This window comes from Rhinoraja longicauda, chromosome 6 (assembly GCF_053455715.1).
Source record: "Rhinoraja longicauda isolate Sanriku21f chromosome 6, sRhiLon1.1, whole genome shotgun sequence".
Lineage (NCBI taxonomy): Eukaryota > Metazoa > Chordata > Chondrichthyes > Rajiformes > Arhynchobatidae > Rhinoraja > Rhinoraja longicauda.
In genome coordinates, this window is record NC_135958.1 from 55,607,754 (window position 1) to 55,633,183 (window position 25,430).

Here is a 25,430-nt window from a genome sequence, read left to right on the forward strand (position 1 = left end):
CAGCAGCAGATAAATTAAGTGGAATCATTTTGTTTCAGCAGACTGCTATGTAGAGGCGAGAAGGTTTATTAAAATGTATTTCCTTCCACCTGAAATATCAAACATTTTTCAGGAAACCCATATGACTCGAGGTGTGTTCAGTTTAGAGATACAGCATGAACACACCGAGTCCAGTGCGACCATGGAACACCCATTCACGCGAGTTCTATCTTCTCCCTCTTTCTCATCCACTCCCAACACACTTGGGGCAATTTACAGAGGACAATTAACCTATGAACCCGCATGTCTTCGGGGTGCGTGAGGAAACCAGAGCACCCCGGAAGAAACCCATGCAGTCTGGGGGAGAACATGCAAACTCCACACGGACAGCACCCAAGGTCAGATTCGAACCCGGGTCTCTGCTGCTGTAACCAGCTGTGCCACACCGAAGCACCTGATGGTGTGTTTTATAAGAAAGCGGACAAAAGAAATAGAAGTTCAATACATAATAGAATGTTTTTATTGAATAACTAAGGGTGGTACCATGATACAGGGGGGGATATTTAATTGGAATTTGGAGGGCAATCGTTTTACACAGAGGGTGATGAGTATATGGAACGACGCAGGTATTTAAAAGACATCTGGATGGGAACAAAGATAGGAAAGTTTAGAGGGATGTGAGCCAAATGCAGGCAAATGGGGCCAGCGTAGATGGGGCATAGACAAGTTGGGCCAAGTTTCCCTGCCGAATAACTCCACGACATTTGTTCCATACATCATATTGAGTTGCATGTTACCCAAGTATGCGTCAATTGCCCAACCAACATCCACGCTTCTTTCCTGCAGGGAACCAGAATTCCCGTGTCAACACCCACGGACCGAGACCACATTCATCAGTAACATCTGCTTGTCGAAGCTAAAGAGTTGAAGCTGCAACAAACGCACTACTCATCAACAAGCAAAGAGGCCTCAAGCTCCAAAGCAATTCAGATGCCTGAACTTGGGTTATGTTTTGATACCGAGTGAAAATGGCTTCAGCTTTGGGCAAGGAGAGTGACGCATGCAGACTTGGAGTGGTAGACTCTCAACACCGACCAACAATGGAAGGCAAAGCGATTCCCACGACTCTGCTAAATCTGATTCCGTGGGCAGGTATGAGAAATTAAATAAATACAGGAAACGTGGTTTTAAAAAAGCCTATGCCATTGTCCGTACCCCTGGGAGGAAGGACTTCCATCTGCAGATAACGGCTGCAAATGGAAAGACACGCATGTTGAATCTACTCCAACGCTATACGCCACAACACAACCGTGCATTTAGTGCAAAAACAAATCATTGAGCTAATACTTTTGTCTGCATTTGCTCAATTAATAGTCACGTCATTCACTTCATTTTCTTTACTGCCTTTTCTGAATTGATATTATCCATCTGGTTTTCTCAAAATAACTTTTTTTTTAAATTACTCAAAATAGACACAAAACGCTGGAGTAACTCAGCGGGTCAGGCAGCATCTATGGAGAAAAAGAATAGGTGACGTTTCCCCTTGGTTTCCACCTGAAACATCACCTATTCATTTTCTCCAGAGATACTGTCTGACCCACTGCTTAACTTCAGCATTTTCGGCAGTGTTAATCTTCATATTAACCAGCATCTAGTTCCTTCCTACATATTAATAAATCACTTCACATGTACATGAAACCTTGCAATATGAACAGTGCACCTCCTCCACCACTATTTTCCACTAGTAAAGTCATTATTATTTCAAGGCACACAACCAATATTCAATACCAGAATACCAATATTCAACTCCCAGCAGCACCTTTGGTTTGTAGAGTCATACATAACGGAAACAGGCCCTTCAGCCAACCAAGATGCCCCATCCAAGCTAGTCCCATTTGCCCGCATTTGGCTCATATCGATTTTTGATGGGTAGATGGGTGGAGTTAGTGGCAAGAGATGAAAAGGAGTCAAAAGGCCGTCAGAAGAAGAGTGCACTGCAACGCGAGAGCAGGGATATGGGTGAAACCAAGTATTGAAGTATTTGAAACACAGATGAACCAAAGCATGTTACAAAAGGTGCACCTCCAACTACAACAGATACCAAGCATGTAGATGGATACCAACCACACCCTATGTGTTTTGATTTAATGTTACATGTTATAAATCGATTTGCAATACCTCCAAACCTATCCTATCCAAGTGCCTATCTAAATATTTCTTAACATTTCTAATTGTTTCTGAACGGGATTTCATTTGGAGTCAATTGAAAGCCAGTATTTATCTGTGCCAGATGTGTTGGAAGGAACTGCAGATGTGGTTTACACCGACGATAGACACAAATCGCTGGAGTAACGCACAGTGGCGACACTTCTGAAGAAGGGTCTCGACCCAAAAAGTCACCCATTCCTTCTCTCCATAGATGCTGCCTGTCCTAGGTTAATTCCCGGAATGGCGGGACTGTCGTATGTTGAAAGGCTGGAGCGATTGGGCTTGTATACACTGGAATTTAGAAGGATGAGGGGGGATCTTATTGAAACATATAAGATAATTAGGGGATTGGACACATTAGAGGCAGATAACATGTTCCCAATGTTGGGGGAGTCCAGAACAAGGGGCCACAGTTTGAGAATAAGGGGTAGGCCATTTAGAACGGAGATGAGGAAGAACTTTTTCAGTCAGAGGGTGGTGAAGGTGTGGAATTCTCTGCCTCAGAAGGCAGTGGAGGCCAGTTCGTTGGATGCTTTCAAGAGAGAGCTGGATAGAGCTCTTAAGGATAGCGGAGTGAGGGGGTATGGGGAGAAGGCAGGAACGGGGTAGTGATTGAGAGTGATCAGCCATGATCGCATTGAATGGCGGTGCTGGCTCGAAGGGCTGAATGGCCTACTCCTGCACCTATTGTCTATTGTCTATTGTCCTACTGAGTTACTCCAGCATTTAGTATTTATTTGTGCCAAGCAGACCAGAGAGTTGGAATGGTGAGGGATTATTTCTGGTGGACTTAAGGTCAATTTGCAATTTTAAAATTACTATGCACCAATCTGTGCTGTGCCAGGAAGTGTCTAATCAAGTCAAAACACGGTGATATACATAAAATCTATCCAAATACAAGTTAGAACATCTCATAAATGAAAGCCCATGGAGGAACATATTTGCATAATATCGCAAAACTATTTCGGTTTATTTGCCTGGCAGAAATATTGACCTTATTTTTATAAAACAACATTTTTTCATGTAATAGGATAAGTCAAATGCTAAAAATAAACTATTCTCGGTCCCACAAGGAGAAGATGGCTTCATTAATAATTTCCGAATATCCCTCAGAGGATATGAATGTATGTGTGAAATAAGGCAAGGTACCTTCCTAGTCTCCACCTTGCAAGAATACTGAAACGACAATCAAATGTTTTGCTCTGGAACTGCGAGAAAAATAAAGTGAAAAGAATATAACTTTCCTATGAAGGTATTTATTTCACAAAATGCTGGAGTAACTCAGCAGGTCAGGCAGCAGGTCAGGCAGCATCTCAGGAGAGAAGGAATGGGTGACGTTTCGTTTCTTCAGAAGGGTCTCGACCCGAAACGTCACCCATTCCTTCTCTCCTGAGATGCTGCCTGACCTGCTGAGTTACTCCAGCATTTTGTGAAATAAATACCTTCAATTTGTACCAGCATCTGCAGTTATTTTCTTACACTAACTTTCCTATGAAGTGTCCACCAATCGTGCAAGTTGGTTGGACAGGCCCTTACAAACGTTCATGATCAACAGATACTCTGGGCTAAAGTTTGAGATCCTATCACAACTTTTTTACCCCTCGGTCTTAAGGAAGTCAAGCTCGTGAGTCTTTGACGATAGACACAAAATGCTGGAGTAGCCCAGTGGGTCAGGCAGCATCTCTGGAGAAAAGGAATGGGTGACGTTTCAGGTCAAGACCCTTCTTCAGAGTCTAAAACCCGAAACATCATCTATTCCTTTTCTCCAGAGATCCACTGAGACCGTGTACTTATGAAAAACCATGTTTAATGCGGTAAATTCCTGACCCATTGAGTTACCCCAGCATTTTGGGTCTATCTACAGGGTAAACCAGCATCTGCGGTTCCTTCCTACACATTCATGATTCTTCGAACCAGGATTACTATGGAACACCATCTCCTGGTCTGAAATAGTGTGCTTTATCTTCTCCACCTACAAGGTTTGACATTATGTTAGCGTTATAATAAATGGTCAATTCATACCTTGTTCAGAATAAATAAAAATGAGGAATTTCACATTAGTTAACTATTTGCTGAGATGACATATTAACGAATGGTGGTGTATGTCACACATACACTTTAACATCACATATTGCTGTTAAAACAGAGAATGCCACCAAATGAAAACCCTTTGATTTCAAGATGGCGGCGGATGGAGGAGAGGAATGGTCCAGGTGAGCGGGCTGGAGGCTCACCACCTGCCCTCTCAGATGCCCTCTGGATGTTCCACAGTCGACTGCAGGAGGGACCCTGGGGATGGAGTCACAAGGTGGCCATGCGATGCGAGGAGCGATGTGTCCGGGTCATTATAGAGTGGGCCGCTGGAGGCCCTGCAGCAGCCTGGGGCTCAATTGGATCGGGCGCTTCTCCAAAGAGGTCGAGCGTGTGGATCGGATGCGGCCTGCAGCCGCACGGAGAGACGGTGGAGGATATCGACATCACCAGGCCAGGCCGACCCCTGCAACTCCGATCCAGTGCCGCTGCCATGACAACAGGCCTATATGACCAAGGCCTACATTTTTAAAAACTTTGAAGCTTGAAGGATACAGGATGGCACTAAAATGACTTTTAGTGAACTGTTTGCAATAATTTTACTGTAACTAGATACCTGTGACAATAAAGTACCATTGGGCTATTGACATACCCCATAATCAATTATACAGTGTTGCTTATTTTATCCTGGCAATGATCTTTTGAACTTGCTTACCAGGATACGTGCAATAAATAATTAGAACACTGAATGGCTCTGAAATTTCCATTTTGCAGCACCAGTAAATTATTGTTTCCAATCTTTCAGAAAACTAAAGATATTATTTTACAAAATTTGCAATAATATTTAGAATAATTGTCTTTTTAAATTAGGGAACCATAGATACAAGTTTTTGCAATTAATTGTGGTAATATTTTTAAAATTAAATGGGAAATATTTATATGAAAATTCTTTAATTAAAAAGCCATTATTGTTACTATGCAAATTTAAGTCCAGAAGCTATAAGCTTATGCAAAAGAATAATTCTTCACCTTTATACGCCAAAAAATCTATTTATTGCTAGTAATGTATATGTTTTATCTGCAATAATCGCGATACCCACATGACTACCATATAAATGATGTTACTCAAACACAATTTCAAATTTCTAAAGTAAACAAAGAAATCTCTAAACTATCTCTAAAATCCAAAGTTTCTAAAATAAATCTTACCAAACAGAAAATGTTGGAATTAGAGTCTGGCAGCTCCCATACGAAGAGCTAGGATTTCATATCAAACAAAGGCGGCACGGTAGCGCAGCGATAGAGTTGCTGCTTTACAGCGAATGCAGCGCCGGAGACTCAGGTTCGATCCTGACTACGGGTGCTGCACTGTAAGGAGTTTGTACGTTCTCCCCGTGACCTGCGTGGGTTTACTCCGAGATCTTCGGTTTCCTCCCACACTCCAAAGACGTACAGGTATGTAGGTTAATTGGCTGGGTAAATGTAAAAATTGTCCCTAGTGGGTGTAGGATAGTGTTAATGTACGGGGATCACTGGGCGGCACGGACTTGGAGGGCCGAAAAGGCCTGTTTCCGGTTGTATATATATGATATGATATTGATGATAATTGGTCTGTAATGTTAACTCAATGTCTCTCCCCAAAAGTGCTCACCTTGATAAATATTTCCAGCATTTTAGCACCAGAGTCGGAATCAGACAGCAAGGTATCAGGCCCTTCGGTCCAACTCCTCCAATGCTGGCCAAGATGCCCCTTCTAAGCTACTCCCATGTGCCTGTGTTTGGTGTCCCTCTAAATCTTTCCTATTCGTATACCTAATGTCCAAATGTCTTTTTAAATGTTGTTATGGTAGCTGCCTCAACTACCCTCTCTGGCAACTCGTTCATTGCACCCATCTCCCTCTGAGCGAAGAAATTGCCCCTTGGGTTCCTATTAAAGTATTCCCCTCTCACCTTAAACCAATGTCCTCTGGGTCTCGACTCCCCTTCTCTGGGTAGAAGACTGTGCATTCACTGTATCTATTACCCTCAAGATTTTCTATTCTTATTAAAGTATGAAGTATTGAATGTATTGGCAATATTTTACCAGTAAAATATAATTTAGTTTTATTGTAGAATGCACAGTTTTCTACCAGTAAAATATTTAAAGCCGATAGTGTAAAATGTTTCTACTAATCGATGAAATCATATGAGGTGGGGGGGGGGGGAATCATGACCTTTATCATCGGCGGAGCCGGCCGTCTTCGGAGGCTGCGGGAGCGGCTGCGGGAGCGGCTGCGACTCGCCTTAGGCTCGGGCCGCTGCGGACTGTCCGGCGCGGCCTGCAACCACAACAACCTGACCGCGGGAGAAGACGGCAGGAGAAGGGAAAGACATTGTGGCCTTCCATCACAGTGAGGAGAGGACTGGAGGAGACTCACTGTGATGGATGTTTCTTTGATGGATGTTTCTTTTTTTTTGTGTGTTTTTGGGGTTGTGTAATTTTAATGCCTATTTAATGCTGTTATTGTTGGACTGTGTTTTGGGGGTTTTTGGGGTTGTGTAATTTTAATGCCTATTTAATGCTTTTATTGTTGGACTGTGGGTGACTGAATTTCGTCCAATATTGGATGACAAATAAAGCTATCTTGAATCTTGAATCTTGAACTGTTCATTAACCCATACTTACTTTTTTTGGAGGGGAATTTTGAGATCGTTTTTCAGACTATTTCTTATTCCTGCAGTTGAATCGAATTGAAACACACAGCTTGGAAACGGGCCCTTCAGCCCACTGAGTCCATACCAACCATTGATCACCCGTTCACACTAGTTCTCGGTTATCCCACTTTCTCATCCATACCCCACACACCAGGGCCACTTTACAGAGACCAGTTAACCTACGTCTTTGGAGTGTGGGGGCGAAGCCGGAGCACCCAGAAGAATCTCACACGGTCGTAGGGAGAACGTGCAAGCTCCACACAGACGGCAACCAAGGTCAGGATCGAACCGGGGTGTCCGGCACTGTGAGGCAGCGGCTTTACCAGCTACGCCATTGTGCCACCCATGTTACAGCAAGACAAGTGTGGCACGATGGCACAGCGGTAGAGTTGCTACCTTACAGCACTTGCAGTGCCAGAGACACAGGTTGGATCCCGACTACTGGTGCTGTCTGTACGGAGTTTGTATGTTCTCCCAGTGATCGCGTGGGTTTTCTCAGAGATCTTCGATTTCCTCCCACACTCCAAAGACGTACAGGTTTGTAGGTTAATTGGCTTGGGTACTTGGTATTAGTGTAAATTGTCCCTCATGTGTGTAAGCTTGTGTTAATGTGTGGGGATCGCTGGTCAGCATGGGCTCAGTCGGCCGAAGGGCCTGTTCCTAATTGTTAACTGTGTGTTTGTGTTGTCATTTGTGAGCGGAGCACCAAGGCACATTCCTTGTATATGTACATACTTGGCCAATGAACTTATTAATTCATTCATTTCCTCGCTGTATCTCTAAACTGTATCTCGAAACTAAAGTGTGGGTTTGGAGAGGCTAGATGCGGGAAGATTGTTCCCGATGTTGGGGAAGTCCTGGAACCAGGGGTCACAGCTTAAGGATAAGGGGGAAGTCTTTTAGGACCGAGATGAGAAAACATTTCTTCACACAGAGTGGTGAGTCTGTGGAAGTCTCTGCCACAGAAGGTAGTTGAGGCCAGTTCATTGGCTATATTTAAGAGGGAGTTAGATGTGGCCCTTGTGGCTAAAGGGATCAGGGGGTATGGAGAGAAGGCAGGTACAGGTTACTGAGCTGGATGATCAGCCATGATCATATTGAATGGCAGTGCAGGCTCGAAGGGCCGAATGGCCTACTCCTGCACCTATTTTCTATGTTTCTAAACCACACACTGCATGGATTGTAAGACAAAGGCTCCGTCAACAGTATGAATCCAGTCATCAGCACAAACATACCTTTACAGAAGGCTTGGCTTTTTTGTTGGGTGAACAATTGAGGTCCTCGTGCACTCTGTTCAGCAACCACAGAAGGAATTCGAGTGCATCGTGCTGGGAATTCCCACGGAATTGAGATCCATATTTTGCAACAATATTCTGAAATAAAACAAAGTCCTAATTAAAAAAACAAGATTGAACACAATGTTACAAAACAAGGCAAGAATCTGTGTCTGTTCAGCCCCAAAGGATCCATCCGAGAAACCCGATCATAGAACAGTACAGCACAGAAACAGGCCCTTTGACCCACAATGTCCAAGCCAAACATGGTGCCAAGATAAACTAATCTCCTCTGCCTGCACATGATCCATATCATGGGTGCCTTGAATGTGGTGCCTCCACCACCTCCCCCGGCACCACATTCAAGGCACCCATCGTCCTCAGTGTAAACATTTTGCCCCGATATCGATGTGAAGATGACAAAAATATGAAAGGGTTAATACCAAAGATGGACACAAAATGCTGGAATAACTCAGGGGGGTCAGGAAGCATCTCTGGAGAAAAAGGATAGGTGATGTTTCGGGTCAGGCCCCTTCGTACGTGAGTATTTATGCACTTAATTCTTACTTGGGGTTTTTTGTTGGCAATTTACAATTTTACCAAAGCCAATTAACCTACAAACCTGTACGTCTTTGGAGTGCGGAGAGAAACCGGAGCACCCGGAGAAAACCCATATGCCGCCTTTACCACATGTTCATATGTTCTTTACAACATGTTCTGCTCTATGTTCTATGTGCTCTACCATCAATTTTCCAGCACCCTCGGTTGCAGAGTTTTCCTGGATGATCCGTTTTGCCGGACCAACAGTGGTCACAGCCTCTGAGAGGAGTCGAACGGGACCAAAACGGTCCGCCTAGGCCGCCGAGGGACTGAGACACCGGCCCACAAAGTCTATTTCGGTGCCGGCTATGGGAACAGATCTGTCGGCTCCGGCCAGGCCAGAGTTCCAGAGCCCCAGGGGGCAGATCGACCCGCCGATTTGTCGACAAAGTCCAAAATTCGGGATTGGCCACCCCACCCAGCCGAGGCAATGCATTTTCGTGGGGACTTCAAGCTTAGTTTTTAGTTTCGAGAAACAGGCCCTTCATCCCACTGAGTCCACGCCGACCACCGATCCCCGCACAATAGCACTATCCTGCACACTAGAAGGACAATTTACAATTTTTACTGAGGCCAATTAACCCAAAACCTGTACATCTTTGGAGTGTGGGAGGAAACCGGAGCATCCGGAGAAAACCCGTGTGGTCACGGGGAGAAGGTAATAAACTCCGTACAGATAGCACCCGCAGTTAGGACCGAATGCGGGTCTCTGGCGCTGTAAGGCACCAACTCTACCGCTGCACCACCGGGCAACCCACTCTCATACAAAGACATGAGTGGTGCTTTGCCACCAGAAAACACCTTGTGCACTCGCGGAATTTTGTCCGGATTAAAGGAGATCACCAGTTATCGGAAAATCGATGGTGGACCTGTATTACTGAAGAGGAAATGTTTTTTAAATTAATTTTATTTAAATTTTAACAAAACACATACATGTTACAACTCATAGTACCCAATGATACCTACATTATAAATTCGATTATACATTATAAATTCAATTATACATGTATTGTTCTGTATGAAGAGGAAATGTTGACCTGTTTATAGTACTGTAATGTCACTCAACAGAATTTGCTTTATGTGAATATGCATTTGTGGTAGAATGAAAGAGTGTTTTATTTTGGATGCCTGATAAGAAATGAAACTGAAGTATCAGTTTACATGCTTGCATGACTCAAGTGTTAAAGATTCCACCACACATTCCAAAGTACTACAGTGAGCTCGTTGACATTCATTCCTCTTTCAACAAGCATAAGCAAATAATAAAATACAAATATTGTAGCATCTGCTGTTTTTTACTGTCTCCAATAAACAGCAGAACACTGCTGATCTGACAGAAATCAGACAAACATGGGAAAACACTACACATCAGGCAGCATCAGTGGAGATAGAGATCAGACACAACAAGCAGACTCTTTTTAAAATCAGAACTGGACGTTAGGAATGAAAAGTTACCGTGTGAGAGGCAGGCTAAGGCAAGCAGGAATAAAACATATGGAAGGGGACATTGAAAGAAGTGACAACGACAAGGAGAATAAAGCAAAGAGACAAAGATTCAGCACGTTTCCAGGACTGGACACAAGGACCTGCAGGTGCAGGAATCTAATGTAGAACCACAAAGTGCTGGAGTAACTCAGCAGGTCAGGCAGCACCTTTCGTGGACATGGGGAAGCATTGTTTCAGGTCATAGTTTAGTTTAGAGATTAAAGGTGGAAATAGGCCCTTCGGCCTACTGAATCCATGTGACCAGTAATCACTCATACAATAGTTCTATCTTACACACCAGGGGCAATTTACAAGAGCCAATTAACTGACAAACCCACACGTCTTTGGAATGTGGGAGGAAACCGGAGCACCTGGAGAAAACCCACGCGGTCACCGAGAGAACGTGCAAACTCCATACCGAGATCAAACACAGTCACAATCAAACTTGGGTGTCTGGCGCTGTAAGGCAGCAACCTACTGCTGCACAACTGTGCCTCCCAGGTCAGGACCCCTCTTCAGACACGGGTGACATTTTGAGTTGGGACTCTTCTTCAGACAGGGTGATGTTTTTATGTTGGAACCCTTAACCAACATTTTACTGCTCTACTGCAAAATCTCCTGAAGAGAGGAAAGCTCTTCAGCGGGTTGTCCATAGAGCTCAGAGGACCATCGGAACACAGCTACCAGCCTTGGAGGGTATCTACAACACACGATGCCTTAGAAAAGCCACCAGCATCCACAAAGACTCTTCACACCCCTGCAACAGTCTGTTCGAACTTCTACCATCGGGCAGACGATACAAGGCCTTCTACGCCCGCACCTCCAGACTCAGGAACAGCTTCATCCCCAGGGCCATAGCTGCTATGAACCGGTCCTGCTGAGCCGGATGGTCACATACCACAGTGAACCGGCACAGATCTACTGCACGTTATTCTGTTTAAAACTGTTCTCATTTGTTTCATTAGGTTGTATAAATTAATACTGACTAGCTAATTAATTTATTGCATCGTATGGGAGGCGCATTCCCAATCTCGTTTTACCCCTGTACAATGACAATAAAGATATATTGTATTGTATTGTATTGGAAGAAGTTCCCCTCTCTCGAATAAGGGTCCGGACCCGAAACTTCGCCCATCCATGTCCTCCAGAGATGCTGCCTGACCCGCTGAGTTATTCCAGCACTTTGTGTTCTAGGCATGTTTCCAGGACTTTTTGTTTTACTTCCACTGAACAACTAACCAGCTTATCGCTGCCGGCAAATGTTGTGACAGGAGATCTACTGTCTCCATTTCGATGACTGTTAGGAAATAATTCAAGAAGTTGCAAGTGTAAATTGCTTTGCACGGACTGAGTTTTGATTTAATATTTTCACTAAGAATTTAAGGTAGCCTTTCAAAATCATGACTATGAACTGTTGGCCTCCTGAAGTCCAAATCTTATTGATGTTAAAGACTTTGGGAAATGTTAAAGGCTATAATTTTCTGTTATTTTAAAGTTGGGAATAGTTTGCGTTACATTCCCAATTGATATCATCGAATCCATTCAATGTCTCTGATAATACTCAAATAAAAAGACTTAATGTATAAAAAGGGCAGAGGTTCAGAGGGTAAAGTCATTCAACATAGAAACAGACTCTGCCCACACTGACCATCGATCATCCATCCATGTCTTCTCACTTTCTTATCCATTCGACTACACACTAATGCTCATTTATAGTTATCCTACAAACGTCTTTGGGATATGGGAGGAAACCGGAGCGAATGGAGTTGTCCCATACAGTCACAGTAGGAATGTGCAAACTCCACACAGAGAGCATCCCAGGTTAGGACCAAACCAAAATCTCTGGAGCTGTGAGGCAGCGATTACCCACTGTGCCACCGTGTAGAGTTATCCTAGACATCAGATTAAATGTACGTGCAATAATTCTCCCACTCTCTCTTTGTACAACAATTATGAAACTCCACATGCTGTAATCTTATGCAAAACACAAAGTGCTGGAGGAACTCAGCAGGTCAGTCAGCCTTTATGAAGGTGACATTTTGGGTCGGGACCCTGCACCAAAAGGAGACACAGGAAGCTGCAGTATGGCCTACTTTGAAGAAGTTATCCTTGGCTTTAGACATCAGAGACACAGTGTGGAAACAGGCCCTTCAGCTCACCGAGTCCACACCGAACAGCAATCACCCCGTACACTAACATTATCCTACACACCAAGGACAATTTACAATTTTACAAAGCCAATTAACCTACACACCTGCACATCTTTGAGTCTGGGAGGAAACCGGAGCACCCACAAAAAAGTGCGGGCATCAGAGGTTGTGAGGAGAAGGCAGGAGATTGGGATGAGGAGGGAGAGATAGATCAGCCATGATTGAATGGTGGAGTAGATTTGATGGGCCAAATGATCACTTATGACCACCACGTGTTCACAGGGAGAACGGTAAAAACTCTGTACAGACAGCAGCCGTAGCCAGAATCAAACTCGGGTCTGACGCTGTAAGACAGCAACTCTACTGCTGTGCCACTCTGCCTCGTTTAGATGTCCCAATTAAGCTAGTCCCATTCGCTTGCGTTTGGCACATCCATCTATCTATACGTCCATATCACTACAACTCTCATCTTGTATGTGTGTATGTATGTTGTTCCCGAAATACAGCCAAAACGGTACATGATAGCGCAACAATTTTAGGCCCACCTTACTCACCATTTGCCTGTGGTGTGCATTGATAATGTTTCGCTACATTTTAAAAGTAATTAACTTAATAAACTTTAATAAATGCGCTCTCTCCCCCCCCCCCCCCCCCCCCCCCCCCCGCGCAGCAGCGCCGGGAGGTGTAGGGGAGATGTAGGGGAGGTGAGATCTGTGGGGGAGGGGAGGGGAGGTCTGTGGGCGAGGGGAGGGGAGGTCTGTGGGCGAGGGGAGGGGATGTGTGGGGGAGGGGAGGGGATGTGTGGGGGAGGGGAGGGGAGGGGAGGGGAGGGGGAGGGGAGGGGAGGGGGGGAGGGGAGGGAGGGGGAGGGGACACCCACCTTGAACTGCACGGATATCTGTGGGGTGTACTCCAGGGTCCACAGAGCCCGGACCAGCACGGCCAGTTGTTGGGTCACCTCGGGGCTGCCCTGTCCGCCCTGGGTGTGGGTGAAGTTGGGACAGCGGTACTGCTCCAAGCCCAGGTACTCAGCGAACAGCTCAGTGTTGCTCAGACACTGCACCACGGCGTTCATGAAGCAGGTGTTGCCGTGGTTCTTCAAGCCCAGAACCCCGGGCGGCTTCTCGCCCTGACACCAGGACACTCGGCCCATCCCGGGCTTACTAGCCCCCGCCTCTGGTTGCCCTTCGCTGCAGGTGGCGAGGGTGACAGCTCCGTCCCCGAACCCTCCATCGTCCGCCTCTCGTCCTCGCCCACCACCTCCTCCCTCGGCCGGCGCCGCCTCTCCGAAAGGTGCCAAAGTGAACAAAGTTTTGAAGACCCCCCTCACGAAGCTGCCGACCGACCTGAGCGACCTCCTCCCGAACAGCCTCCCTGACAGCGTCCTCCTCCGCTTGGCCCGGGGGACCTTCGCCTTCAGGCTGGGCTTGGGCGCCTTGGGCTGGCGAGATGGTTCATCCATCATCATTCACCCTGTCCACGGGTGCATCACCTGGGCACAGCCCGCTAGACCTGACCGCTGGGACCGGCCACCTCACCTGGGCTCAACCCACGGCCCATCCTCACTCACCTCCCCGGGTCTGGAACCGCCCAGACTGTGGGATCACCCGGGCTGTGGGAATGACCAAGCTGGGGAATGACCAGGCTCTACAACTAACCCGGCTCTGTAACTAACCCGGCTCTGTAACTAACCCGGCTCTGAATCTAACCAGGCTCTGAAACTAACTAGGTTATGAAACTAACCCGCCTGGGAAATTAACCAGGCTCTGAAACTAACCAGGGCTGGTGAATTAAGCCAGCCCGTGAAATGATCCACCCTGTGAACTTAACCAGGTGATGACACTAACTAACTAACCAGCCCGTGCGATCAACCACAGCCTGTGAAATTCACCACAATGTTTCATTCCCGTTGCGGAAATGAAAGAGTTTCAGCAATCGCCGGAGTCTCTAACGCCGCCTCTTTCTCCCTCCCCCCTCTCTGTTCACAACCCGGTGTCGGGGCGAGGTGTGTTGTTACCTGCCTCCATGTTCTCCACAACCCATCATTTGGATTGAGTGCAGTTGTTTGAGGAGGAGCCGCCCAGCCCAGTCCAGCCCCCCTGTCCAGTCCAGCCCCCCTGTCCAGTCCAGTCCCCCTGTCCACATCCACTTCAGTCCATCTTCCCCACACGTCGGTCCACGGGGAGATGACCCTTGTCTCTCTGGAGCTGCCGCCTACCCCCCCACCCCCACTTGCAAAATGTACCAACAAGGAACTGCAGATGCTGGTTCACCTTAAAAAAAAAAGAGACAAAGTGCCGGAGTAACTCAGCAGCAACTTGCCCGGATTCCAGCACACGTCGCTCGACCCGAGTTTCCTCATTTGCTTTTCCAAATAAAATTGCCCGCGTCCCGGATCCACAGGCTGATATATTGGATAGACCGTCCGACAGGTGTATAAAGCAGATAGTCTTTCAGTTCATCCAGTGGTTCTGTGTGTGTTTGGTGCTGCTGGATTTTAACATGTGCATTTCCACCTGTTGCAGCAGTTGCCCCCTCTTTAAGGGGACGTCGGTGGTTGAAATCGGACTGATTTTTCTGTACAGAATCCGGCCCAAGCAAATCTACACACAGTCAGTCCCGCCTCTCTTTAACTGAGCCCCTTCTTCAATGTGAAACCAAAAGCAACAGCAGGAGTCGCTCTGGAGCCTGTTCAGAGGCTCGGAGAAGCAGAGAGAATCTCATCATCCCTCTCTCGCCACTTGCCCTGGTCCGACCACCGGGGCAGTTTATAGAGATTGCATGGATTGTGTCACATGGATACCCGCCAGGAAAAAATAACAGGCGTCTTCATCACTGTCTGACTGTTTACATTCACTTTAGCAACTAATAGTATGGCACATCGGAGAGGCAAGGGACTGCAGGTGCTGGGATCTTCAACAAAACACAAAAGTGCTGGAGGAACTCAGCGGGTCAGGCAGCGTCTGTGGAGGAAGTGGACAGATATGTTTAGGGTCAGCCCCCCTTCCCATTTCAATCAAAGGGCCCAGGAAGGTTTATGAGGAGAAGGCAGGAGAATGGGGTTGAGAGGGAAAGATAAATCAGTCATCATTGAACGGCAAGTAACTCATAGAAACATAGAAAATAGGTGCAGGAGGAGGCCACTTGGCCCTTCGAGCCAGCACCGCCATTCATTGAGATCATGGCTGATCATCCCCAATCAGTAACCTGTGCCTGCCTTCTCCCCATATCCCTTGATTCCGCTAGCCCCTAGAGCTCTATCTAACTCTCTTTTTAATTCATCCAGTGAATTGGCCTCCACTGCCTTCTATGGCAGAGAATTGATGCCCAACTCGATGGGCTGAATGGCCTAATTCCAATCCTGTGACTGATAACCCAAAACATCACCTGTCCATTTCACTCCACCCCCCCCCCCCCCCCCCCCGCTGCCTGTCCCACTGAGTTCCTCCAGCACATTGAGTTTAGTTTAGTTTGGAGATGCAGCATGGAAACAGACCCTTCAGCCCATCAAGTCCACGCCGACAATCGATCTGGTTTATCCCGCTTTCTCATCCACTCCCTACACATTAGGAGCAATTTACAGACATCAATTAACCTACAAACCCACACGTCTTTGGGATGTGGGAGGAAACGGGCACCCAGAGGAAACCTATGCAGTCACAGGGAACTCCACACAGTCACTGGGTATTTTTAACATGGAGATTGACAGATTATTGATTCGTAAGGGTGTCAGGGGTAATGGGGAGAAGGCAGGAGAATGGTGTTGAGAGGGAAAGATAGATCAGCCATGCTTGAATGGCGGAGTGGACTCGATTGGCAAATGGCCTAATTCTTCTGACTTATGACAGCACCATGGGAAATGGAAAACTATGTCATCTTGCTAAGTTCCACAACAGTTTGCATATTCAAAATCATTTTTACGAGCCTGTTTAAGAACAGGGTCAAACATAAAACATGAACAGCCCAGTTCGTAAACAGTTTGGAATTTATTGTTGTTATTCCATGTCAATCAGTGGACATAATGGGATCTGAACAAAATGTAGGAAGGAACTGCAGATGCTGTTTGCACTGTAGATAGACACAAAATGCTGGAGTAACACAGAGGGTCAGGCAGCATCTCTGAGGAAAAGGTATAAGGTCAAGATCCCTCTTGGCCTTTCCTTTTCTCCAGAGATGCTGCCTGACCCTCTGTGTTACTCCAGCATTTTTTGTCTCTCTTTGGGATCTGGACAGCCAGACCAGTGGACGGATTCCCCAAAGTACAGAGGATTTCCTTCACATCCAGCCTTGAACCAAGGCTGTGGTGAATGATCAGTGGATGAAGCGTTGCTTCAAACCAACCACAAAGCACGCAGTGGAGAAAATATTGCTGCATTGAAATGCAATAAAAATTGAACATTAGGCTGCGCACAATGAAATGGTTAAAACCCAGGGAAAAAAGCAGCGCGACAATGAGATCAATCATCGTAAAAACCAAGAATACTTTCCACTTTATTGATAAAAGATGGAAAAATTGAATGAATTTATTTTAGTTTGGCCTCTTTTTACAAGGGATTTTTCTGTCAGAATACCAACAAATTAATGTTTTAAATTAAGTTTTAATAGTTGCCTCAAAACAGATTTTTTTAAAAATCGGTCATGGTATCCCAAATAGTGTCAGGATGCTGACACAATGATGCTGGCAATTCAATCAGACAACAGTCCCGATAACTGCAGATGCTGGTACAAATCGAAGGTATTTATTCACAAAATGCAGGAGTAACTCAGCAGGTCAGGCAGCATCTCCGGTGAGAAGGAATGGGCGAAGTTTCGGGTCGAGACCCTTCTTCAGGCTGATATATATGTATCAGTTGTTGAATAATTTCTCCAAGTTTATGTCGCACAGGATAGTTTAGTTTGGTTTAGAGATGCAGCATGGAAATAGGACCTTCTCACTGTCTCCTGTTATCCCACTTTCGCATCCACTCCCTACACACAACGGACAATTTACAGAGGCCAATTAACCTACAAACCCACACGCCTTTGGGATGTGGGAGGAAACCTGAGCACCCGGAGGAAACCCAGGCTGTCACAGGGAGAACGTGCAAACTCAACGCAGACAGCACCCCAGGTCAGGATCGAACCCGGGTCTCTGGCTCAGTCAGGCAGCGGATCTACCAGCTGTGTCACTAACCAAAGCTCCTCCCATGTTTTCCCACAATCTAATTAGCAGGTCATAACCATACAGAAGAGGCAATGGGGATAAATGAGGCGAGGTATCTGTGATACTAGTCTCCCTGTATAGGCTGTTTCTTAACAGCTGGTGTAGCATCACAAGGCAACAGTTTAAATTGGCAAGCGTTGCAAAGTTTGCCTGCTTGGTCATCTGCAATTTAACGTGCAAGGGTTAATTGTGCATCTAGAATCCTCTGCCCATTTCTGAGTGCTGTCCAATTTATCTCCCATTATTTCAAAGTACAGTCTGAAAGATGAGAGGAAAATATTTTTCTTTAACCAAAGAACTGTTACTGTAATCCCAAGATCAGTGGATTTATCAGAACATGGATCAGTAATGGTACCCAGTAATTTAATGCAGGAGCAGGTAAAAATGGCAAGCCATCGAATAAAAATATAGCATGTTTTTTTCTGGATAAAGCTTAGATAATATTTCTTTGTCAACTGCCAAGAAAAAAATTAAAATGATATATTGAGGGGAAAGAAATAAATAACAAGAATTTACCACAGGATGAATTTCTTTAGACTTTAGAGATACAGCGTGGAAAGAGGTCCTTCTGCCCACTGGGTCCGTGCCGACCAGCGATCACCCTGTGCACTGGCCACTATCCTACACAATAGACAATAGGTGCAGGAGGAGGCCATTCGGCCCTTTGAGCCAGCACCGCCATTCAATGTGATCATGGCTGATCATTCTCAATCAGTACCCCGTTCCTGCCTTCTCCCCATACCCCCTGACTCCGCTATCCTTAAGAGCTCTATCCAGCTCTCTCTTGAATGCATTCAGAGAATTGGCCTCCACTGCCTTCTGAGGCAGAGTCACAACTCTGACTGATAAAGTTTTTCCTCATCTCAGTTCTAAATGGCCTACCCCTTATTCTTAAACTGTGGCCCCTTGTTCTGGACTCCCCCAACATTGGGAACATGTTTCCTGCCTCTAACGTGTCCAACCCCTTAATAATCTTATACGTTTCGATAAGATCTCCTCTCATCCTTCTAAATTCCAGTGTATACAAGCCTAGTCGCTCCAGTCTTTCAACATATGATAGTCCCGCCATTCCGGGAATTAACCTAGTAAACCTACACTGCACGCCCTCAATAGCAAGAATATCCTTCCTCAAATTTGGAGACCAAAACTGCACACAGTACTCCAACTACACACTAGGGATAATTTACAATTTACAGAAGCAAATTAACCTACAAACCTGCAAGTCTTTGCAGTGTGGGAGGAAACCGGAGCACCTGTAGAAAACCCACGCGATCACAGGCAGAACGTACCAACTCCGTACAGACAGCACCCGTGGTCAGGATGGAACCCGGGTCTCTGGCGCTGTAAGGCAGCAGCTCTACAGCTGAGCCTCTGTGCCTCTTTAATTTTGTATGAAACTGAAATTACATTTCAAGTGTAGGATTTTCTCCAAATTTTGAAAAATCATGGTTTAATAGCAGGCATATTTATTAATTTAAATTAATTAACATGTGCAATTAATTTCATCTTCCCTGTGTCCATCCATGGATGTAATTTAGCTGCTGCTCTGATGCTGAGCACCTCAATGTCGCAGCATCTATTAATCAGAGGAAACACCCTCCACCATCACCCTCTGTCCTCTATCGCCAAGCCAACATTTGGATCCAGCGCGCCAACTTATCCTAGATCCTATGGACACGTGTGAGGATAGACGTAAAATGCTGGAATAACTCAGCGGGCCAGGCATCGCCTCTGGAGAGACCTTCTCTCCAGAGATGCTGCCTGTCCCGCTGAGTTACTCCAGCATTTTGTGTCTATCTTTGGTTTAAACCAGCACCTGCAGTTCCTTCCTACACGTATGATGACCTAGTTAAAGGCTTTACTAAAGTCCAGGTGCATAACATCAACCACTCTGCTCTCTTCAGTACACTCCGTTACCTCTTGCAAGAATTTAATCAAGATAGACACAAAGTGCTGGAGTAACTCAGCGGGTCAGGCAGCATCTCTGGAGGAAAGAAATATATGATGTCTCAGGTTGAGTACCTTCTTCAGACAATCGATTTGACCAGACGCAATCTGCCCTTGAAAGAGCCACATTGGCGGAATCTGATTTTAGTTTAGTTTAGAGACACAGCATGGAAACAGGCCCTTCAGCCCACCTATGCCGAACATCGATCATCTGTTTACACTAGTTCTATGTTATTCCACTTTCACCTCCACTCCCTGCAAACTAGGCCAATAAACCTACAAATCTGCACGTCTTTTGGATGTGGGCAGAAACTGGAGCGCCCGGAGAAAACCCACGCTGTTACAGGTAGAACGTACAAACTCCACACCGACAGTACCCTAGGTCAGGATCGAACCTGGGTCCCTGGCACTGTGAGGCAGAGGAAAGACCATGAAAGGATTTTTAGGAGTTAAGAAAGGTTTAGGTCTTTGGATGGGAAGAGATACAATGATTGAGTCTGAAGAAGGATCCCTACCTGAAGCGTTGCCTATCCATGTTCCCCGCCTGACCTTCTCAGTTACTCCAGCACTTCGTAGATTTGACACATGGTTTTCATGAAGCTACACAACTGCTCCCTCTTGTGTTCAACTGACTTATGAGCGCCAAGAATAATTGGCTACAAATATTTCAAAAATCAAAACACAAAGTGCTGGAGTAACTCAGCCGGTTGGGCAGCATCTGTGGAGGGAATGGATAGGTGACTTTTCGGGTTAGTACCCTTCTTTCAGAAAACCTGGATGTTGAACACAAATCATAAAGCAACTGCACAAACTAGGGAGCAAATTGGCATTTGAAGAACTGTTGTTAATACTTTAGACCAGCGGTCTCCAAACTGTGGCCCGCGGGCCACATCCGGCCCGCCACGGGATTTTATCCGGCCCGCAGCGAGCTCTTAACATGTTCCGTGCTGCGGGTTCTGTGGGATTTTTTTTAGTGGCCCTTTTCTGAATGGTGCTCTATTGTCACGTGTGCACTGCACAGTGGAATTATTTTAGCATAGATCACACGTGCACAAGTCACCACCATATTTTGGCGGCGTTTACAAAAGTCCAAAGTCGGGTCCGCGTGCTGGATGTACTGGAGCGGCTCCCGATCCAGGCGAGCCCCAGGCTGCTGCAGGGCCTCCTCTGTCGCCCTCGACTGGCTCGGCCCGTCGATCGACGTCCCTCTCCTCGCCCGACCGACCGCCTCTGCGTCCCGGGGGAAACGCCTTCTGCAGCCGACCTCGCAGGCGCTGGAGGCATTACCACTCTCCTACTGGCCCATTCATCGTGTCTGTCGTCACCAGCGGCTCCCTCTTCCTCGGTTCTCCGGTCTTCAGGGCCGATATCGGCAGTTTCCGAACTCACACGTCAGGTAGCCTATCAAGTTGAAGGCTTGTATGCATCTGCCGACTGAATAATAATTTTAAATTTTAATGATTTCCCACTCGTGGTCACTCCCCCATTATATCATATGATATTTCTATACTGTCTACATGCCCACTGGTAGTCACTGTATTTTTTCTGTTTTATAAATAATTGTATACCTACGGTATATATATATATTCCAATATTTCAAGATCTTTTTAAAAATTGAATATTATTTATTTGTTGCCATATAAACCTCATTAAATTTATAAAACTGACATTTCTTTACTTTTTCCAACGGCCCGCAAAAATGTGCCAAATATATAATGTGGCCCTCATGCTGAAAGGTTTGCAGGCAAACAGATCTACAAACACTACAAAAGATGTGCCTTTACTGTAGACGTTAGAGATACAGCGCGGAAACAGGCCCTTCGGCCCACCGAGTCCGTGCCAACCAGTGATCACCCTGTACACTAGCACTATCCTACACACTAGGGACAATTTACAATTTTACAGAAGCCAATTCACATACAAACCGGCACGCCTTTGGAATGTGGGAGGAAACCGGAGCACCTGGAGAAAACCCATGTGGTCACTCGGTGAACCCAAGGGCCTGTTTTCATGCTGTATCTCTAACGTCTACAGTAAAGGCACATCTTTTGTAGTGTTTGTAGATCTGTTTGCCTCTGTAAATTGCCCATCGTGTGTAGCGAATGGATGCAAAAGTGGGGTAACATAGAACTAGTGTGAGTGGGTGATTGATGGTCAGCGTGGACATGTGGGCCGAAGGGCCTGATTCCGTGCTCTTTCTTTGAATCAGTGAATCTCCAATGATATTATTGTGATTGAAACTGACAAAGTAGATCTGCATTTTCTGTAGAAACAAGGAGCCGCTGATGCTTTCAGGTTGGGACCCTCCTTCAGGCTGATTTATTGTACCTGTTGCCTTTTGTGTCCATGCACATACAGAGCTCCAAGGTTCCAGGTTAGTATCATGTTCCACTGAGCATTGAGGGCATCAATGATTAATTCTTTCACTTGGTGTAAAGAAGGGGAAAGCCATTGGTCAGAGAGAAAACAAGCCATGTCCAGCTAATATAATCTCCAAAGACAGACACAAGAACCTGGAGTAACTCAGCAGGTCAGACAGCATCTCTGGAGAATAGGAATTGGTGACCTTTCGGGAGGAGACCCTTCTTCAGACTGAGAGTCAGTCGGATCTCGACCCGAAACATCACCTATTCCTTTCCTCCAGAGATGCTGTCTGACCCGCTGAGTTACTCCAGGTTTTGGTGTCTACCTTGAGCTTAAACCAGCATCCGCAGTTCCTTCGTGCACAATATAATCACCAGTGTGCAGCGGACAAGGAAACAGATCTCAATGTCTGCGAGCCCCTCCAGCCACCTGAACAATTCCTGCAGTAGTTATTCCTACATTTGAGTTTTGTCGGACAGCTTCAATGCAAAAACTGCTGTAACTGTCATCTATGTTACTCCACGATCCTGAATCTCTACATCAATTGGATTTGTTTCACCTTCATAACCTGGTTTTGGTCCATCTGTTTCCCTCTGCTTGCGGTCTGGTGCTTGGCATTTGAGTTGGATGCCTGCAATGCCTGCAAAGTCAGACGCAGTGTCTGCCAAAGCAGTGCTGTCGGCTCCAAGGTCAGCAGTTTCGTGTTCCCTTCCCTCCACCTCTCTCCCCCCTCCTCCCTCCCTCCCTCTCTCTCCCCCCTCCCTCTCTCTCCCCCTCCTCCCTCCCTCTCTCTCCCCCCTCCTCCCTCCACCTCTCTCCCCCCTCCTCCCTCCACCTCTCTCCCCCCTCCTCCCTCCACCTCTCTCCCCCCTCCTCCCTCCACCTCTCTCCCCCCTCCTCCCTCCATCTCTCTCCCCCTCCCTCCCTCTCCCTCTCACTCTCTCCCCTTCCCCCCTCCTTCCTTCTCCCCCCTCCCTCCCCCCTTCCTCCCTCCTTCTCCCCCCTCTCTCTCCCTCTCACTCTCCCTCCTTCTCCCCCCTCTCTCTCCCTCTCACTCTCCCTCTCTCCCTCCCTCTCTTTCCCCTCCATCCCACTCCCTCTCCCCCTCCTTCCCCCCTCTCTCCCCCTCCCCTCTCTCCCCTCTCCTCCCTCCCTACCCCCTCCCTCCCTCTCTTCTCCTCATCCCTCCCTCTCCCTCCCCCTCCATCCGTCTCCCTCCCCCATTTTTCTCTCCCCCCCCCTTGCTACTGTATTTTAAAGCAGAGAACCACTTATAATCTTTAGAAAATAGAACAATAATGCCAGTTGATAATAAAGGAAACACAAAAGAATATTAATAAAGGCAAAATTCTTCTTTTTAAACACAGAGCACAGTACAGCACAGCACAGCACAGGAACAGGCCCTTCGGCCTACACTATCTGTGCGGAACATGATGGCAGGTAAAACACCTCCCCTGCCTGCATGTGATCCATATCCCCCCATTCCCTGCATATCCATGCGCCTATCCAAAAGCCTCATAAATGCCACTATCATATCTGCTTGCTTCAACTTTCTTTCTTTACACAACAATGTGCCTTCAGTTCAATGTGCCTCCACAAATCCTACAGTTCCTCAAATGTTCTTTAGTTGTGAGTGATATATATATCACTCACAACTAAAGAACATTTGAGGAACTGTAGGATTTCCAGAGATGAAGGCCGTTTGAGGAATGAAGCTGGATAAATTCAAGAAAGCACAAGAGCTGAGGTTGTGTCAGCATGTGCTTTGGACAATGTGCAGTCCTGCAAATCATTGGCCCCGGCAATACTCCCACTCACTCACCTGTCTGCAGGGGTGGCCCTGTCTAAGGGGACTGCAGCCCACTTTCACCTTATTTGACCGTTGATTTTACTCTGGTTGTCCTCCCCCCACCATGCTGACCAACACGTCCTGAGAGCTGTAAATGTGTCTGACCATGTGATGTTTGGCCGTGTGGCGCCTGGCCATGTGACATGTGGTCATGTGACATCTAGTCATGTGACGCCTGGCCATGTGGTGCCTGGTCATGCGACATCCAGCCACGTGACGTCCGGCCACGTGAGGTCCGGCCACGTGACGTCCGGCCACGTGACGTCTGGCCACGTGACGTCTGGCCATGTGGTGCCTGGTCATGTGACATGTGGTCATGAGACTCCTGGCCATGTGATGTCTGGCCATGTGGTGTCTGGTCATGTGATGTTTGGTCACGTGACGTCTGGTCATGTGGCGTCTGGTCACGTGGCGTCTGGTCATCTTGTCGTGTCCCCTGGTATCTGGGCACATGCCTAGCTGCCCCTCACATATCCCTGGTTTCAAATTCCTCTTCACTTGGCCAAAGCCACATATTCCTATTAGGGCATCTGATGGGCTAGGATTCCTGGACCTTTATCCTGGTTTGTAGTTTGATTAGCTTCTGTAAATTGTCCCCAGTGTGTAGGAGAGAACTAGTGTGAATGAACTAGTTGGTCAGAGCAGACTCGATGGGCTGAAGGGCCTGTTTCCACGCAGTATCTCTAAACTAAAATAAAGCAAACTCAACCTGCACAACTGCCTGTGAAACTCCACCAGAATCAAAACCGTGAGCAAGGTTGAGAGCACAACAATTTGTCTGGATAATAATAACCATTAAATATTTTTTACTTCAGAGATCAGTGTACAGGATTAATATTATGATTTATGACATACTTTCCATTATAAATAATCAGGATAAATTGATTTGCAATAAACAAATTTGCAGCAGCTGTTTCAAAACACACTGTGAATTTGATGACATCTTTTCAAAATATTTGTGCCTTGAATTATTGAACTGGACACATAAGTTTTTAACGAAGCTTATTAAAGTTGATGTTTTTTTTAACAAGAAGGCGGTGGACAGGGGTGACATTTTGCAGGCAGCAATTCGATGGTGCAATGGTTCAATGGTACATTATTGTCACAAAGTGAAATTAATTTTTGCATACAGTTCAGTAAATGTATCACTATGCATAAGCACACCTTGGATACAGTATGGGTGTATTCTTGATTAGTGCGGGTGTCAGGAGTTATGGGGAGAAGGGGTTGAGGGAAAGATAGATCAGCCATGATTGAATGGCAGAGTAAACTCGATGGGCCGAATGGCCTATTTCTGCTCCTGTAACTTATGAACTCATGAGCACAAGTGCTCTACAATGAAACAGTACACGAGTCGCCAGGTTTGGCATCATTTCCAAGTCCCAGTTGTTGTAAGTGCAGAGTTTCCTAACCTGACCATGCAGGCCCGTTGTCCTCGTGGCGTGGCAGGGTCAGCCTGGCCAAGCGTGGCCGTTGGTGTCCTCCACTGCTGCTCCACCGCTCCTTGCAGCTGCAGGTCGCATCCGGACCTCCGGGATTGGCGCAGGAGAACATGGGCATGCTCATCCTTTGACCTTCGGAAGGTGAAATCTGCAGCCATAGCTGCAGCAATCAGCGGGAGCAGGCAAGCTTGTGCTTCCTGATGG

The 25,430-nt window shown here is 46.5% G+C and overlaps 1 protein-coding gene across 1 annotated transcript in view; it reads right to left on the reverse strand.

Annotated features, from left to right (window-relative positions):
• LOC144594474 (ubiquitin carboxyl-terminal hydrolase 43-like) overlaps positions 1-14,376 on the reverse strand; it is a 391,904-nt gene extending 377,528 nt beyond the window's left edge. Inside the window, exons 1-2 of the mRNA XM_078400997.1 lie at positions 13,302-14,376; positions 8,148-8,285 (exon numbers count right to left, since the gene is read on the reverse strand). Coding sequence (XP_078257123.1) covers positions 8,148-8,285; positions 13,302-13,889 — 726 coding nt within the window. The 5' untranslated portion in view covers positions 13,890-14,376. The remainder of the gene's footprint in view (positions 1-8,147; positions 8,286-13,301) is intronic.
• Positions 14,377-25,430: the final 11,054 nt, after the last annotated feature.